Source organism: Panthera pardus, unplaced genomic scaffold, assembly GCF_024362965.1.
Source record: "Panthera pardus isolate Hobbes unplaced genomic scaffold, ASM2436296v1 HiC_scaffold_11, whole genome shotgun sequence".
Classification (NCBI taxonomy): Eukaryota; Metazoa; Chordata; class Mammalia; order Carnivora; family Felidae; genus Panthera; species Panthera pardus.
In genome coordinates this window covers 66,079,173-66,098,412 of record NW_026526666.1, presented here as the reverse complement: position 1 = coordinate 66,098,412, position 19,240 = coordinate 66,079,173, and the positions used below count along the sequence as shown (strand labels likewise).

The 19,240-nt window shown below is 39.4% G+C and overlaps 1 protein-coding gene across 4 annotated transcripts in view; it reads right to left on the bottom strand.

Annotated features, from left to right (window-relative positions):
* Positions 1 to 15,457, bottom strand: part of FAF1 (Fas associated factor 1) — a 514,818-nt gene extending 499,361 nt beyond the window's left edge. For 2 of the 4 annotated variants that reach the window (XM_053895524.1, XM_019449338.2), the window contains exon 1: positions 14,957 to 15,457. In XM_053895524.1, the coding sequence (XP_053751499.1) occupies positions 14,957 to 15,001 (45 nt within the window). In that variant the 5' untranslated portion in view covers positions 15,002 to 15,457. The remainder of the gene's footprint in view (positions 1 to 14,956) is intronic. The other 2 variants (XM_053895535.1, XM_053895525.1) reach the window with 2 other exon arrangements.
* Positions 15,458 to 19,240: the final 3,783 nt, after the last annotated feature.

The following is a 19,240-nucleotide window of genomic DNA, read 5'->3' as shown; positions in this document are numbered from 1 at the left end:
GCATGTTACAATTTCAAAGACGCTAGAGGAAGACACAAGACTCCTAGATCAAGAATAAAGTACTTTATTACTCACAATAATAACAGTAGCCAGAGTATCAGCATTTTCTTACATGGGTTCCCAAGTCCCATTTCTCACATGGTGATACAGAGTGGGCCAGGTGACAACTGCACATGCAGTAGAGGAGAGGAACCCTGAGCTTAGGGAATCTTTTATAATAGACAGAGAGCATGGACACCTTTGCTTTGGAGGGAGAAGGTATCTTTATCTCCCAAGCTGTAAGCAAACCTGCCCTTTGGTCCAGAAGGAGACATTATCTAAGCTGGTCACAATACAATACCCCTGAAAAGACAGTTTGGAACAATCTGTCTCTATTCATAAGACGTGCCGAAATATGAGGCACAGAGACTTGTCTCTCTCACTTCTAACTATCTTGGCTGCTGACAAAGTTTCTCATGAGTATATGATTCTAACAGCTACTCTGATTATTCTGACTGACAAAGGGCTGGGACTAAATCCATTCAATCTGTTTCATACAGCATTTAATTAAAGTAGCTATCAACAGGCAGCAGGGTAAGATTAACCTTCAGAATTGATTTCAACCATGTTTCTCCGAGTCCTAAATAAGGACTCTGAGAATAAGTTGAAGAAATCCCATAAAACATCAGAGTCTACCTCAGAAAGTCTGGCAGTTCTGTCCCCAAAGTTCTGTATGAACTTTTCCACTTGGCCCAAGGCATTAATCCAGGAACAAGAGAATGTATTAACAATTATACAGACTCTGTTTCAGCCTACAAGGAAGAAGTCTAGGGCAATTTTATCATCCATAACAATGCTGGTGAGTTGAGGCTAATCTGAATGCTTTCCAGGGCCAGGGTATGTCACTGATTATGTCAGCTAAAAAGTCAGGAACAAATTCTGAACCACCAATTCTAATTAAATAAATTCCCTCATAGAGATAACTGTCTACAGGATGTGCATAAATAACAAATTGGTTATGACTCTGGGAAGCTTCCCCAAGAAAATAAGGATAGTGTCATTTTAGAGAGATCTCCATAGTTAACTGAAGGCTATAAGATCTACTGGTGGTATTCTGTTAAACACTCAAAGGTGCAAGAGTCCATATTTTTAGGAGGGAGGTATGTTAATGCCTGGCTTCCACACAAGAAATAAGATCCTGAGGGCAGATATAGTATACCTAGAAAACGTGGGTTGTTTACAATTATTGGGTCCTTCCAAATGGGACCTACATTAGTCTGAAAGACACAGTCAACCTGTGTCCCAACATGGCCTCCCAGCCAGGTGTCAGGCCTAGAGTTCCCAAATTCAGTTTGAACAACTGAGTCTAGTCCTTGTTTTTGAAAGGACTGAATGAGAGCAGTCAATCCAAACTGTCCCAATTATCCAGGCCACCAGTAATCTGCCCCATAGAATCTCTGAGAGAAGGCTATGGAATGGGAGTGGGTAGACATGAGGTGGTACCGACAGGTGTTGTGCATGGAAGGTATAGGAGCTGGGGCAACCCTTGCTTTTTCCAATAGATTTTTCAGTAAGATTAAAGAGAATGGCCATCAAATGGTGATCAGAGCTGAGCAAATCTGAGCAAGCAAATGGTGATCAGAGCTCAGCAAGCTGAGCAATGGAGGATGGCACACTCAGCAGTCAATTAAATTTAATGTGCCTGCAAAAGTTTGGAAGAGCTGCACCAGGACATTTTCCTTCATAAGGAAAGCTTTAAGTGTGGTTCTGAAGGTGTCTCCCTTCCCCAAAGCTTCTGGAGTCTAAGGTGTTCCTTCCCTGGGTGTCAAGATTGTTGTTTTCCCTCCACTGCCACAAAATCAGTATGTTCCACTCCAGTAGCTATAATTTCATCTTTTTTCCAATCATCTCCTACTCATACTCAGGCCTTCCCCCTAGAAATGTCAGGTATGAAACAGTCAAGGGAATTTTTATTAAACCTACAGAAACCCATTTACGGTCTCTACTGACCCACATGGACCACTGTAGGGGAACTCAACAAGCAGTGTACTCAACCAGTAGTCATTATCCTTATGATCTAGGACCATGTCAACCAGCATGGGTTGCATGGGTTCCATGTCAACCCAACATGAAAATCCAGGTGGTGAACAAGAATTAAGTTTGAATCCCTCAGGACACCACCTTTTGGCAAGCTGCCATATAAAAGGTATACTGACAAGCTGGCACTGCACTGCAGCTAGGAGAAAAAAAGAAGCTCCTTGCCCAGAAATAGGATAGAATGTGAATTTTCAAAACAGGACTATATAACCTCTCACCCCTTCCACCCCGATCATTACCCATGAAGTGACCCAAGTTGAGATGATCCCTTTCTGGGCATAGCTGTATTCACTGGCCTAACTGACTTAGTAAGTAAAAAGATGTTTCAGTCTTCAACATTTATCCACATACCAGATGCCTGTGGATGGTAGGGAGCATGAAAGGTCCCTCAAATATCTTGACTATCAAGCTCACTGTTGAGGGGCTTCTGAGATAAAAAGTACACCACTGTCAACTGCAAATGGCCCAGAAAGCCCAAAAGCATAACACAGATTAGTTTCACAAGCCAAAATTGTGTGGCCAGTCAGCCAACTGGACTAGAACAACAACACCATAACCAGAAAAAGTATCAACAGCAGTGAAGCAGCACTGATACTTCTGAGTGGGAGGTCAAAGTTCCAATGGATTAAATCTGCCAAAAACAAGCAGGAGCCACATTCCATGAAATGTGGCTTCTTTTATTATGTGACAAGTAGGTCAATTTTTGGCAGAAGTCACAAGTATAGTATGCAATGCTACTCTCTGCATCAGAAATACACAGTCCTTAAGTCTACACCCAGTTTATGATAGCTGATGCGTTATCACATCTAATATGATGGGTGGATCCAGACAACAATGATGGCTCTGGGCAGTGCAGTCTCAATCAGAAGCTTGATTCCAGTGGGCTTCATTAGAGAACAGGCCCTTATTGTGGGCATCTACATGAGTGATCCAGACAGTTTGATCAGCAGCTATAATTTGTTTCCATAGTTCACAGCTTCAAAGAGAGCTGTCTTTAATCTGCCAGTCTATAGTTTCCAAGTGGCAGACCAAATAGCTAGACCATTGGCAATAGGCCAAAGGGGCAGGAGAAATACAAGTTTCATGAAGGAAAGTACTGGCTAGAGCTATAAAAACAGGCTTGCGGCACCTGGGTGGCTCAATCAGTTGAGCATCTTGGTTTCGCTCAGGTTATGATCCCCGCATCAGACTCCACACTGAGCATGCAGGCATGCAGCCTGCTTAAGATTCTTCTCTCTCTCTCTCTCTCTCTCTCTCTCTCTCTCTCTCTGTGTGTGTGTGTGTGTGTGTGTGTGTCCCTCTCCCCAACTCACGCTAAAATTAAAAAATTAAAATTAAAAAAAAGAACAGCCTTGAGCTCTATCCACTGAACAATCACATCCACTATCAATCTGCATAGCTGGTACAGAGGCTGAACAGCCCCAGGAAACAAGCAGACACAACGAGTTTCAGCTTGGCTGAACCACTGGTAAACTAGGCCTAGGTTTAAGGAAACCTCTATGAATTGAGGACCCCACTGAGGCGGTGGCTTTGCCTTAGACAGTGAAGTGGGGAATAAAGATTCCTCCAAAGGAAAGGCTGAGCCATAAGACATTATGCACCCCCATCCTCTCATCTCTCAAACAAACCAGTGAAAATTCTAACAACTTTGCTTTGTGCCCATAGAAGTTGCAAATTTGTCTCCTTTCACATTCAAGTGTAGGTGTACACAGGTCTATAAATGTTGTCTAAAAGGAGACAGAAACTTCTGCCCAGCCAGGACAAATCTTAGTACTAGTGGTTACATTGTGGGGAGTGGGGGGAGTCTGACTCTGAATCTAATAGACTAGTGAAAAAAATTCCCTCCACCAAAGAAGATACCTGAGGGTGGTTAAGAGTTAGCAACAACCAGAATGTTCAGACAGCTGTCTTTGATCCTACTTCCTGGTGCTCAGCCTGCAACCACCTCCCTAATTCTTCCTCATTAACAGGCAATAAAGTAGAGAACCACTTAACAATTTGGACAACATGTTCAACACCAATTCCCATAGACTTCTCTCAAATTCTGTTAACCAGCCCATGAGGCCGTCACCCTTCCTCTTCCAGAAAGCCATGTGTCTGTCGATATACCATCCTTGTTGCCAAAACTGTCAGAACAGTGAAAGATCTGGTATTTTTTACCCTACTTGCAAGCTAACAAGTTAGCCTGACAATTTCATTGATGCGGGCAGAAGACCTAGACTCCTGGGTTGGAGACAATGAACTTTATGACTCATGACAATATTCATAGCCAGAATATCACCATTTTCTTAGGCAGTCCCAGGCCCATTTCCCACAGTGCAACACAAAGTAGGCCAAGTCATACCTGCACACGCAACAGATTGCACTAGAGGAGGAACTCAGAGCCTAGACAACCCAAACCTTTCAAAATGCAAAGGGTATACATGCCTACCCTTTACTCCAGAGGGAGACACTATCTCTATCTTCCAAGGTAGCTCACTATACAAACATCCTTGAAAAGAGCAGAAACAAAAGCAGTCAATGTCTCTGATCACAAGACATACAGAAATCATGGAGAATTGTATCAGTGGATCCCAAAAAGGCCACCGTAGAGTTTAGCTATTAAGAGCCTAGCACAGTATCTGATACATACAAAGCAACAAACAGCTAGATACTAATGTTCTTATTCCTCCCCCATTAAACCTAAAATAAGAATGTTCAATTGTGTCTCCACCTCACTTTTATTACATGCCAAAGGATATAACTAAGATTTTATCTATATACATATGTGTGTATATATACGTATATATGTATGTGTACATATATATGTGTATATATATGTAAATTACAAATTTATAATAAAATAAACTAAATTAAAAATAATTTTTTTAAGTATGCTCCACACCCAACATGGGGCTCAAACTCCTGAGGTCAAGAGTCACATGCTCTACTGACCAATCCAGTCAGGCCTCCTCCTAAAATTATATTTAAAAACACAAGTTCAGGGCACCTGGGTGGATGGCTCAGCTGGCTAAGCATCTGACTTCAACTCAAGTCATGATCTCACAGTTGCTGAGTTCAAGCCCCTCATTGGGGTCTGTGCTGACAGCTCAGAGCCTGGAACCTGCTTTGGATTCTGTGTCTCCCTCTCTCTCTGCCCCTCCCCCATTCATGTTCTCTCAAAAATAAATAAACATTTAAAATTTTTAAAAACTAATAAAAAATTTAAAAAAACATAAGTTCAACCACTACTTTTCCCTTGGGAGAAAGAAGGCAGGGAGCCAGAAGGGCACAAGAAACAAAGCTTTCCTCTCATTAACATTATACTACTACTACAGCTCAATCATTAAAGAGTCCAGGGAACCAGGGTAACTATAGACGGAAAAAAAACAGGTGGCTGAAACCTAACTCTAAAACCATTAAGGTGCACAAAACCTGAAAAAAAATTTCTGCTTTTCTTTACCACAACTTGACATCTCATCCTTCCTACCTCAATTATTCCTCTATAACCACAAATAAGACAGGTACAATTATTCTGTTAATGTCATCAAACTGCTTCTTGAAATTATCTCAAACTCACCTTAAAGCCAATGACTAATGATTTAAAGGGGTCAACAATTTTGATTTGAAATTTAAATCTCTGCCTTAAAAAACAGTTTGAAAGTGAAACCATAATGAAGAAGAGTGATTGGGGCACCTGGCTGGCTCAGTCGGTGGAGCATGCAACTCTTGATCTCCAGGCCATGAGTTCAAGCCCCACACTGGGTATAGAAATTACTTAAAAAGAAAAAAAAAAAAAAAAAAATCTTTAAAAAAAAAAAAAAAAAAAAGAGTGACTGACACATAATTCAATAACAGCATTCAAATTTCCAGAAGTTATTGACCTCAAGCCCTCTATTTTGCCACATTACCTTACTGAGCCCTCTATAAAAAGGAGAAAGCACCAGAAGGGAGGTGCTTTGTATTTCTCTATAAATGGGTCACTTTAAAGTTATAATCCTCAATTCGATAAAATAGGCTGATTTTCATTCTCTCAATGACAAATTTTATTATTCAAAATCATGTCAATAAATGGTAGATACTTAAAAATACAGCTGACCCTTGAAAACCACGTGTTTTAACTATATGGGTCCACTTATACCAGGATTTTTTTTTTCAATCCAGTACAGTACTGTGTATTTTCTCTTCCTTATGATTTTCCTAATAACATCTTCTCTAGCTTGCTTTATCGTAAAAATACAACATATAATACATAGAACATATAAAATGTGTTAACCGTTTATATTATCAATAAGGCTTCCAGTTTAAAGGCTATTAGCAATTAAATTTGGGGGGAGTCAAAATTACACGTGGATTTTCAACTGCATGGCAGGTTGGTGCCCCAAACCCCTGCATTGTTCAAGGGTCAACTATACATACAAACTTACAATTCTACTCTATTTGTACCATAACAGCTAACATTCATAATATTCCTTCAAAATATATTCACTGAGTCCCTCTTATAGATATTGTAGGAAAAGACGGTTAAGACCAAGGCGGTTGTTCAAAGAGCTGACAGTCGCAGAAAAAAACAAGTGATTACCAACAATCTGGCATAAGACTCAAAAGAAGAGAAACATACAAAAGATATACAACATATGTAAGACAAAATGATTAACCCTAAAACTGGGCAGAGGGTACTGATGTTATAAGCACAAGGCAGCCAATAGGTTTTAAGAGATAAATAGAAGTTTTCCAAAGGGCCACAAAAAATAAGGGTATAAAGGCACGGAGCCTTGGGGCACCTGGTTCAGTTGGTGGAGCATGCAACTCTTAATCTCAGGGTCATGAGATCATCCCCACAGTGGATGTAGAGCTCACTTGTGGGTCGTGGGTGGGGAGGATATGAAGCCATAAAACACATTCTACTGTGAGCATCAAATATATATAAAATACTCAATTTTCCTATGCCATAAAAATGCAACAGTACTTAAGACAACAAAATCAAAAAAGTCCCAAGAATGGATGTAACTTCTAAAGTCATCTAGATCAGTTGTTCCCAAGTGTAGATCTTGGATCATCAACATAACCTGGGAACCTGACTGAAACACAAATTTTCAAGCCCTACCTAGAATGCACTCAATCAGAAACTTGGGGTGGGATCCAACAACCTAAGGTTTAACAAGCCTTCCAGGTTATTCTTATGCAAATTCAAAGTCTGAGAATCAATGATTTAGATGAGGGTTTTTCAGCACTAAAGACATTTTAAGGTGGATAATTCTTCATTGTGAAGGAATGTCTTGTGCAGAATGTTTAGCAGCATTCCTGGCCTCTACCCACTAAATGCCAGGAGCACCCCCTAGATGTGACAATCAGAAATGTCTCTAGACATAGCCTAGTGTCCCCTGTGGGGAAATTATCCACAACTGAACATCACTAATCTAGATAAGGATCAGCAAACTTTCCTGTAAGGGGCAGGGTTAATATTTTAGGCTTTGCAGGCCAAGCAATCAACTACTCAACTTTGCTATTGAGGGCAAAAGTGGCCAGAGACAATATGTACACAGATATGCATGACAGCCTTTCAATAAAACTTTATTGACAAAATCAGGTGGTAGTTTGGCACTCAGGATGTAGTTTGCTGATCCCTAATCCAGATCAATTACCTAAATTATAACTGAATGTCTTCAACCCCAGCTGCTGGCAACTGATTGTCCTGACTCTATATGAATACCTAATCTAGTCCAGTCCTGTTTTCAGGTAGATATTGCTCTAGACAAATCTTCATTTCATAGACTGAGTAACTCAAACCGAGAAAGGATAAATGACTTGCTCAGAGAATCAGAGCCCAAACAACAACAAATGACAACAACAACAAAATAAACAGCAATAAACTAGAGCTCTAGTCTGCCTAAGTGCAATGTTCTAACAAATGCTTCCTACAGAGGTATATAACCATATAATGCTGTTTGTGAAGCATTCAAATATTCTAGCACTTTGCAGTTACTAAAACCTGGCAAGAATAGTATTGGTTTCATGGTGGGAGGAGGGGAGTGAAATAACTTTATCTTAAAGGTCCGAATAGTAAATATTTTAGGCCTGTGGGCCATAATGTCTGACTCAACTAGTCACCTCTGTCACTGCAGCAAGAAAGCAGTCACAAACAATAAGTGAATAGCTATGGCTGTATTCCAATAAATCTTTATGTATAAAAACAGGCAGCCAACTTACAGGCTATAGTTTCCTGACCCCTGATCTACAAAGTTCATAAACCCAGTCTGGAAAACAACAGGCATCAACCCAACCCCGCTCAACAAATCTAAAGGCTTTTTATTCCATGCCTTCTGACCACCTGCAAACTTAGAGGTATGGCACTAGACTGGAATGAGTGCTAGTCTAGGAACAACCAAAGTGCCAGACCCACGCTCACTTCCGCCCTTCTGGCATGTCTATTATATGCCAGATACTATTAATTCATTTTGTATGTAAATTTTATCATTTGGAGAAATTTCTGAATGGTGGGTCTTGTTTTCCTCTAGAACTCCAAGCCATGTGACACATTAAGCTAGAAAATAAACACTCTAATGTGCACCTGGACAAAATCTTTATTTCAAACCAACCCATGAACTTGGACAAGTCACTTCCTTTTTCTGATCTCAATTTCCACAAAAGGAAAAATGAGAAGCTGGAAATAGATGATCTCTGAAGTCTCCTGCAGAGAACAAGCATATACTTTAAAATTGTCAAAAATGAAAATAACAAGGCACTTGGGTGTCTCAGTCAGTTAAGCATCCGACTCTTGATTTCAGCTCAGGTCGCAATCTCACAGTTGTGAGATCAAGCCCTGCTTTGGACTCAATGCCCGTGGAGCCTGCCTGAGATTCTCTCTCCCCTCTCTCTGCTCCTCCCCCATGCATGCTCTTTCTTCTCTCTCTCTCAAAATAAATAAATAAAAATTTAAAAATAAAATGAAAGTAACAACTAAAACTTAATGAACTCTTTCTACACTAGACATCTATTCTAATCACTTTACAAGCATTAACTCAGTTTTCATATGAGGAAACTGAGGCAGAAGTGTGAAGTGATTAGTCAAAGATCACAAGATAAGTGAGTTGCAGAGCTGTGATTTAAATCCAAACAATCTGACCTCAGAGTCCATGCTCTTAACTACTAAACTTTATTCTACATGCCAAAACCTTATTTTCCCAATGACCAACAATCCAAACACAAACACAACATGCTTTGTCTCTCTAATGAATAAAGAGGATAGTGGAGAAAAGAAAGGACAATAACAAGACTACTTTCTGCCACAGTACTCAATCTCCTGCCTAAGGCAACCTCCCAGGAAATACATATGATGTTCCACCGATACATAGTTTGGTCCCTAATCCACAACATCACAAAGGACACCTATCCATGTGGATTAATACCATTTCTACTTGCACAGTCTGGCATCTCCTTTTGTAGAAGATTCACAGCTTCATTTAAAAGGAAAAAGCGTTATGAAGGGGCAGAAACTAATTTCAAGTGACTTACTGATAGTGTCATGGAAGAGTTCATGCTACCAAGAGAAGCTGACAAATAAAAATTTAAAAGTCCATAGTGACAGTCCAGTATGAAAATGCATAAAGCAATTTAGGCAGCAAAGGTTTCACTAGTTTGAAAGACCAGAGAGGAAAATAAAAGCACAACTATGTCATCCAGGAAACAACTGAAAGTAACATCAAAATCAAAGCCAAATTAGAGAAGAAACAGACTCACTCTGTGACCACTGGAACTAGGTTCAGAAAACATTTTCTTAGCATGGCAGATAAGGTTTTGCTTTCTTTTTTATGTTTATTTATTTTGAGAGGGAGCATCAGCATGCATAAGTTGAGGGAGGGGGGGAAGGGAGGAGAATCCCAAGCAGGCTCTATGCTATCAGTGCAGAGCCCCATGTGGGACCCAATCTCACAAACTGTGAGATCATGAGCTGAGCAGAAATCAAGAATCAGACACTTAATGGACTAAGCCACCCAGGCATCCTGATAAGATTTGTTTCCTTAAAAAAATATATTACTATTATGAAAGTTGTTCCTTTTTTTTTCTTGACTTGAGTGAAGCTATAATCTACATCTCTATATTAGACAGTAACAGAAAAATATAAGTAGAAAAATATATGAAATCAACATGTGACACTAACCTAAGTAGCTATAGCACCCGTTTTGTTCCCCCCCCCCAAATTGTTATAAAAATGTATCTTAGAGGAAAAAGAAATTAGCATTGCATTAATTAAAAGGTTAAGCGGGAAAGGGAAAATTTTTTTTGTTCAGATAGACCTAAAATAAAACATAACTAACATTACTAAAATTATTTGATAGCAACAGCAATTCTATTTGGATAGCTCTTTTCACATCTGCAAGTAAACCAAATATATCTCAAAAGTTTGTTTGAGCAAATGATATTTGCTCTACACCTCAACCTTTAAAAAAAAAAAAAAAAAGGCAAAGAATTCTACAATTACAAAAAGAACAAGATCTGGAATTTTCACCTGAATGCATCTATTTGTTATAAAAAAGACATTAAGGAAAAAAAGAAAACTGTCCTCATTTATTAATGCCTGCCTGTTTTTAAACCCAGGAAATTCCTCTACATCTCCTCCTAGCTCTAGCCAGCCAAAACTGTAGGTGTACTACTCTATTCATTCCTTTACCAGTATCATACCATGCTAACACTATTTACATTTAAAATTGATTTTTTTTTTTTTTGGACTATTCCAAATTCTAAACTCACTTGCCCAGAGTTGAATTTACAAATAATTCATTAAACATGATACTGCCATTCTCTCCATTCAAGCTTTTGGTGGTGAGCCACTATGGATAACAGTATGGCAGTTCCTCAAAAAAAATTAGAAATAGAAATGCCATATGATCCAGTAATTCTACTTCTGGATATATACCTATAGGAATCGAAAGGAAGGAGTCAAACAAATAATTGTACACCCATGTTCACAACAGCACTAATGATTCACAATAGTCAAAACATGGGGGAAAAAGTGTCCAATGACAAATAAATGGGTAAACAAAATATGGTTCAGCAGTCCCCCATAATCCACAAGGGTTATGTCCCAAGGACTCCCAATGGATGCATGAAACCAAAGACAGTACTAAACCCTATATGTTTTTTCCTATACATACATACCTATGAGAAAGTTTAATTTATAAATTCAGCATAGTAAGAGATTAATAACTATAACAGAATAATCTTAGCAATACTGTATACTGTAATGAAAGTTATCTGAATGTGGTCTCTCAAAATCTTACTGTACTCACCCTTCTTGATGATGTGATATGAAAAAATGCCTACATGATGAGATAAAGTGAGGTAAATGACCCAGGCATTGTGTGTAGTATTAGGCTACTACTGACCTTCTGATTACACATCAGGAGGATCATCTACTTCCAGACAACAGCTGACCAAGGGTAAGTGAAACCATGGAAAGCAAAACCACAGATGATGGAGGACTATTGTATATACATACAGTGGAACAGTAGTCAGCCTTTTTAAAAATGAAGGGAATTCTGACACTACTAACTGGATGAATATTGGAAACCTCATGCTAAGTAAAATAAGCCAGCTGCAAAAGGATAAATAGTGCAAGATTCCACTTATTAGGTACCTAGAAAACTCACATTCGTAGACAGAAAATAGAATGGTGGTTGCCAGGGGATGGAGTTCAAAAAAAATGGGAAGTTACTGTTTAATGGTTAATGTCACAGTTTTGCAAGATAAAAAGATTTCTGGAGATGGATGGTGGTGATGGTTGCACAACAATGTGAATATATTTGATGCCACTGAACTGGACACTTAAAGTGGCAAATTAAGATGGCAAATTTTATGTTATGTGTATTTCACCACAATTTTTAAAAATTTTTAATTGAGGGGTACCTGGGTGGCTCAGTTGGTTGAGCATCCAACTCTTGGTCTCAGCTGAGATCATGATCCCACGGTCATGGGATCAAACCTCCCCCTACTTGAGATATCTCTCTCTCTCTCTCTCTCTCTCTCTCTCTCTCTCTCTCCTCTGCCCCTCTCCCCTGCTCTCTCTAAAATAAAATAAATAAATGTTAAAAAGTAAATGAAAATCCTGTACCTTTCTCAAAAAAGGAGAAAAAGGGGGGCAAACCAATTAGAAGACATTGAACTATAGAAAACAGGCTGATGGTTGCCAGTAAGGAGGATGGGTTAAATAGGTAATGGGGATTAAGGAGTACACCTGAGGGGCACCTGGGTGGCTCAGTCCATTAAGTGCCCGACTCTTGATTTTGGAGCTAATGGTTCTAGGATCGAGCCATGTTAGGCTCTGCGCTGACAGCGTTAGAGACTGCTTGACATTCTTTCTCTCCCTCTCTCTCATGTCCCAGACACTCAGGTACATGTGCTGCTCTCTAAATAAACAAACATTTTTTTAAAAAATCATGTCCCTTTCTACAAAGGCAGCACTGAGCTAAGTTACTATTAATTTCATGGTCATATGTTCACTTTTGGGTGGAGAAATTGATTTGCACAGTTACAGAAGAATCCAGCATCTTCCAAATGTCTACACTCCAAGACTTGAACTGCAATCTTTAAAATTACCCAGTTTCTGATAACTGGATCAATGCTAATTTTTTAAAGTTAATCCTATGAAAAGTTTATGTAATATAAAAAAAAAGGAAGAATAATTGATCTTAAAGCTAAGTCCACAAGAGCAAACTGATCTGGAATCATCATTTGTGAGAAGAATATGAGGTTCCTAAAAACACAAAAGGCTAATGTGCTCAATATATATATAGTTTCTAAGTAATTTTTTATTCTACCAATAATGTTCCTACCTACTTGACAATATAAAAGAAACCTTCATCATTTGGCAAACATGAGAATGCCATAGCTTTTTCCCATTTTGTAAACAACTGTTCACATCAGTGCCACTGGTTTGAAGAGAAAAACTTAGTAGAATATACTAATGTGATCAAAATTAAACCCCAAATGCTTGTCAGAAAATCTTACTCTGAGTACAAGAATCCTAAATTTCCTATTTTGGGCCAATATAAGGTTCATAGTAAGCACAATAACTGTCATAAATAATGAGAGAACAAGCAGCTACAAGTTGTCACAGGAAGTATAAAAAGTTTGGTGAAATCTCAACAAAGTTACACTTACCTTAAAGCTTTTAATGAGGTACACTACTCTAAATTGTCTAAATCCATTCTTACCAGAATATGCCAATTTTATTTTTTTAATGTTTATTTATTTATTCTGAGACAGGGGGCAGGGAGAGGGGACGAGGAGAGCCAGCAGAGGGGCAGAGAGAGAGGGAGACAGAGAATCCCAAGCAGGCTCCAAGCTGTCAACACAGAGGCCACACGGGGGTTGATCTTATGAAGCATAAGATCGTGACCTGAGCCGAAATCAAGAGTCGGATGCCTAATCCACTGGGCCACCAAGGCACCCCAGAACATAACAATTTTATAACAGGATAAACTACTCCTAGAAATAGAGTCCTTTTTCATACAACCATATTCCACATTAGATAAAAGACTAGAGAATGAAAAAAAGAATTAAGAAAATAAAAGACTTAGGCAAAAAAAAAAAAAAAAATCCTAGACCATGCTAATCATACAAAACACCAAAATCTTGTGGTCAACTTTTATTTTCAGAACACTTCTTTCTGTCTGAGTTTGGAAGTTACAGTATAATCAAATACAGATACATCCATATTCCCAATAAATCTGGTAACCGGGTAAGATAAAGAACAAACTCTGGAAATGACTATCACAATATTAAGTTGTAAAAATAAGGAAATTTTAAAAAATCAGAGAAAGAGGGAGAAGAGAAACCCAACAAAATCTCATTAAGAAAAAAATGCCACCTGCTGTGCTAGTGTTAAACCATGGTGTGTGATGACAGTATTATAGAATGAAAAGTCTATACATAACAGTAGTTTCTAAATTAATCCCAAAATGATTGGTTAAAAATATCTCACTACAATAATTTTTTCATCATACATCAAAAGGCAAAGATGGCGTTCACAGGATATTAGCTCTAAATCCAAGTCTTTCATGAGGTACAACTCTACTTTCAAAGGGCCTCCCTAAGATACTTATATATTAGTGTAACTACAGTTGGGCTAAGTAAAGGAATAACCTTTGCTTATCCTTTAAATTATTCCTGGAATTAAGACACCAACCAAACAATTCAAATCTGGAGGAGAGGGGAATCCGCAAATATGAATTGGTAATTTATTAAGCTTATGAATTCACTGCAAAGATACTATGGTATATGCTATTTGCCTCCTCCTTATCTTCATACCCTCCAAAGATTCCAACATGGCATCAAAGTCTCAAATGTTTATTTCTCCTTGAAAAAGACCATACCCTCACCATTACCTTCACCACCACCCCCTCCTCCTTTTTCTTACTCTCCTCAATACACCACACCCACACCACCACGCTCTCCACGCCCACACTCCGTACAGCACGCTCTCAAGTAACAACCCAAAACTCCTGACCCAAAATACCCCATACTTAAAAGCCCCACAGTGAATACTCCCAAATTCTACCTGTTCTCTACATAATACAGAAAACATTACACACAGTCCACACACATACTCTAAACTATTATTAACACCCCTCACCCTACAAATCCGTATATAACACCCAACCCAGCATATGAATTGCACGTTCCCGGATGGTTCACCTCCCCCCACACCCGACACGTTCCCGGATGGTACCCCCCCCCACACACACACACACACCCCACACGCGCGCGCGCCACGTACCATACAAAAGCCCAAACCACACACCACTGCAGTGCTCAAACAAACCCTGAGAAGAGGCAACCCTTCTGGCACCAGGAACCCACGAAGTTGGAGGTGGAAGAGGAACAGGGCCAGATACTTCACCTGAAAATCCGCCAGGATCATCTCCCGGTCCATGTTGGACGCCATGGCGGCCGCCGAGTTCCGCGGCTCCGGGAGCGAAGCGCGCACCTGGCAGGGAAACGGCGCCTCCTGCGGCCGTCGCCGCCGCCGCCGCCGCCGCCGCCGGGCGCCGAGGGGCTGGCAGGCGAGCCGGCGGGCGGGCCGGCGGGCCGGCGGGCGGGGCAGCGCGGGAGGCTAGGCGCTCATGCACTCAGTAACCTTCAGGCGCCCGGGCCGCCTGCTTGAGCCCCTTGGAGCCCGCGCCGCAGTTGTCCTGACAGGGAGGCTGGTCTAGATGCCGGTCTGGTCTTCCTGTCGCTGGCCAGGATGAGGACAGGTTACGACAGCGCGCACCCGGCTCTCTTCAGCGGCCGTGAAACCGGCGGGGGCGGGGAAACCAGGCGAACAAGCAGGCGGGCGAACCCCACGGCCGCCTCCACCTCCTCCGCTTCCTCCCTGGCCGCCGCCTCCGCCCCTGGTTGGCCGGCGCCACAGCTGTCGCACATTTTGCCTGTCATCGAGGTCGCAAAGCACTGCTTTGCGGCTGCCACGTGACTGCTTTCCTGTCAAGCTCTGGGCGCGCGACTACCAGGCGGGGATCCGCGCGCCGCAGGCGGCGACGCCAACTAGCAACTGCGGGAGATTGAAGTCCCGCAACAGGTTATTCCGGTTTGGAATTAAGCAAAGGCCTCGGATACTGCCCCCCGCTGGCTGGGGCGGGGATGAGATTCTGAGCCTTACGAGGTTACATAGTTACATAAATACACATCAAGCCCCACAAACCAATTCGACACTCTCACAACCCGTTTTACAAACAGCATTTCATAAATTTCATTTTCTCTAACAAAGTCTCACCAAAATACAATTTCATATACAGTCTTTTAGGCTCAACCTCACTGTCAAAACCTGCTTACACACTGTCACACTCAAACCCAAGTCCCCTGACACCTGCATCCTCAGATTCTCAGTAACACAGAGATAACCAGACTCCCAAGATAGATATGGGGGAAACATGGAAGCTGAGAAAGGTGAGACTATCGACCCCAAGAAAAAGATGAGCATTTTTGTTAGTTATGAGAAATAAAACCTTTTCTATTCCTACAGCATAACATTTATTTTTTGGACCTGAGGCAACATCTTACAAATGGGGAAACCTTGAGTCCAGCTTTGAATAGTCAATTTAAAATAATTCCGTAAGTGAAGAACTTATATTAAAATACTTACCGATTACTAAAAGTTTCAGTTTATGGTCAGAAGTTGACAGGCTTTGAGACAAGAATACTCAAAGGCTATGTAATGAAGTATGACCATTTGTAATTGTCATCATGGCTGTAGGAAAAGTGACAGTGGGATATGTTTGACTTGAGTAAATATCATTTTCTAGACTATGGTAGAGCATGACTTGCCTTGGAAAGTGCATAAAACCCTGAAAGAGTGAAGTAAGATTGCTGATTTTGTACTGTAAAGTAGATACTAGTGAAATCACCATTTAGAACAAGGCCTAGCTCTTTGTATTCCCTGAACACAAAGAAGAGCACTATGGTGTTCTAAAGATCTAGGTTTATTCTGTGTTTCCCTTAAGTGAAAATAGTCTGGCCTACAACTCTCATGCAATAATCTGTATTTAGACCAGAATTAGCTAGATAAGGAATAGAACCCTCCATAGTCACATGAATTGAAACATCTTGTTTAATTGCCATCCCATTGGAAGTAATTTCAAAATAAAGCACAAATGTGAATCATGAGGTGAAACACAGAACCAGCAATTTAAGTGTGGCAATTCAGTTGTCCCATTCATATACCTCATTCTCAGCACAGGGTAGGTAAATAATTGTCTCTAGTTACATGGCCAAGAATAATGCAGCCCTGAAAAGTTGGAGGTTTTTCCTCTGTGATGGCATGTGTATATACTGCAGAACCCATTCAAATCCAGTGCTCGTCCCTTTCTCCCTCCCTTTTCTCCATCTGGGAATTAAAATGATGTGGTAATGTAGAAAGATGGAAAGAATACCCTACACATTCAGGTATATGGGTTCTAGTACTGCCTTCCCAGCTAATTAGCTGGGAGAACTTGGATGGGTCACTTAGACTCTCTGACTTAATTTTCTGACATGACTGTTGCATGTGATAAGAAAACAATCATGAGAATGAATGGAAAATAAAATATTTTTACAAAATGAGCATAGATTTCACAGCATTACTAGGCTTCAGATCTAATTCTTCCCCTTAACAAAAAAAAAAAATTCTCCAAGTCTCCATGTCTTTATGTCTAAAATGAGGCTTATAAAACTTATAGAGTAATTGTGGATATTGAGTGATATAATGCTTGTGAAAACTTTTCAGAAATTGTAAAGCTCTCCAAACATATTAGATGCTATTACTCTGTATACCAATTCCTAAATGTTTTTCTGAAGCCCACCTCTTTCATAAAACAGGCCAACAAGAATTCTTCTGCTTTCTAATCACTGCTTTTACTGTCTTTACAACAGAATTTAATGGTCTGGTAAATTCTGTAACTTTTTTCTCTAATTGTTTCATATATTAATGTTTTAATCTCTCCCCAGAGGCTGAAAGTTCCTTGAGATTACAAGCCATTTCATCCGGTGTGTTTTTATATCTACCATAATCCATATATAGCAAAGTATTGAGTACATAATAACAACCAATACTTTTGAATTGAATGTCTAGTATGTACACATATTTTACACATCTGATCTCATTTAATTCTCACAACAACCATTTTACAGAATAAAAAACTGCTCTGAGAAGTTAAGAATTTGCCCAAAGTCATGCTACAAAGTGACATAATTAGTATTCAAGGCTAGGTCAAAACTAGTGCTCTTTCCACTTAACCTGGTTACAGCCCTGCAATTCACCCTCCATGTTGCAAAGTTTGTACATTTCCCTATGACCTACCTATTCATGATTTAGTACATAGCATCCAGAGTAATTGTCCACTGCAGAAAACAAAATGAAAGAAAAATATTGAATTAAAAATAGTTCATTTTTCATTTCTCCAGAATTCTTTTCTTAGAAACAATTTCATTTCACTGTCACAAACTGAGGGAATAAAAATATATAGTGATTGTATGTAAGCATGAGCAAAGGAAAATAATTTTAATCTATCCATTCTCAGAGTTGATCTACTGCATTAACTCATGGAGCGGCCTAATTCAAATATAGATCTTTTTCTAGAATCTCCATGTTCTTTGATCTTACCATTACTTTTTTAAAAGGAATTTTTATTTTATCTTCCTTTCAAATATATGTGATAAAGGTTATTTGTAGTTATTTTGCTGAATTTTCATTTGAAATAATTTTAGATTTATATTTATTTACCTTCCTTACCTTATTACCAGCTTCCTCTAATGTTACCACCTTACATAATCATGGTACAGCTATCAAAACTAAGAAATTAACATTGGTATAATACTATTAATCAAATTCTAGAGGCTCTTTGGATTTTTACATTAATGTCCTTTTTCTGTTTCAGGGTCCAATCCAGAATACATTATATATAGCCATTTATTTCCATAATAAATTTATTTCCTAAGTTTCTTTAGCCACTTCCAATCTGATAGTTTCTCAATCTTGACTTTTGAAGAGTAGTGGTCAGGAATTTTAGAATCCCACAAATTGGGTTTGTCTAAAATTTTGTCAGAATTATACTGTTTATGGATTTGGGAGGAAGAATACCACAGAAGTGATATGCCCTCATCAAGTATTACCAGGGCACATGATATCAACATAACTTATTACTGGTGGTGTTAACCTTAACTCTTTGGCTAAGTTAATCAAGCTTTTTAACCATACTACTCACTTCTAATGTAATTCATAAGAAGATTACCACAGAGTTAGATCCACAGTTGAGTAATCAAAAATATATTTCATCTAATGATTTGATGTTCTTTAGGAGGCTAGTGTCTGATCCTGGACTCTTAACTAACAGGAAAGGCGTAAGATTTGGGCTCAAGATCTGAGTCCAAATCCTATATCCCACTACTTACTGGCTTTAAGTCAGTAACTTGTTAACTCTAACAAGCCTCAATTCCTTCACCTGCAAAATGGGGATAATTATCATATTTAACTCAGAAAAAAATGGGGATAATTACCATATTTAATTAAGAGTTGTGAAGATTAAATAATCTGTGCATCATATATCATAACCATGAAACAATATACATATATTAATTATTGCTATTATATTTAAGCTTTTGAGTTGCTTACTGGGCATTTATTTTCTTACTTTACAAATTGACTTTCATA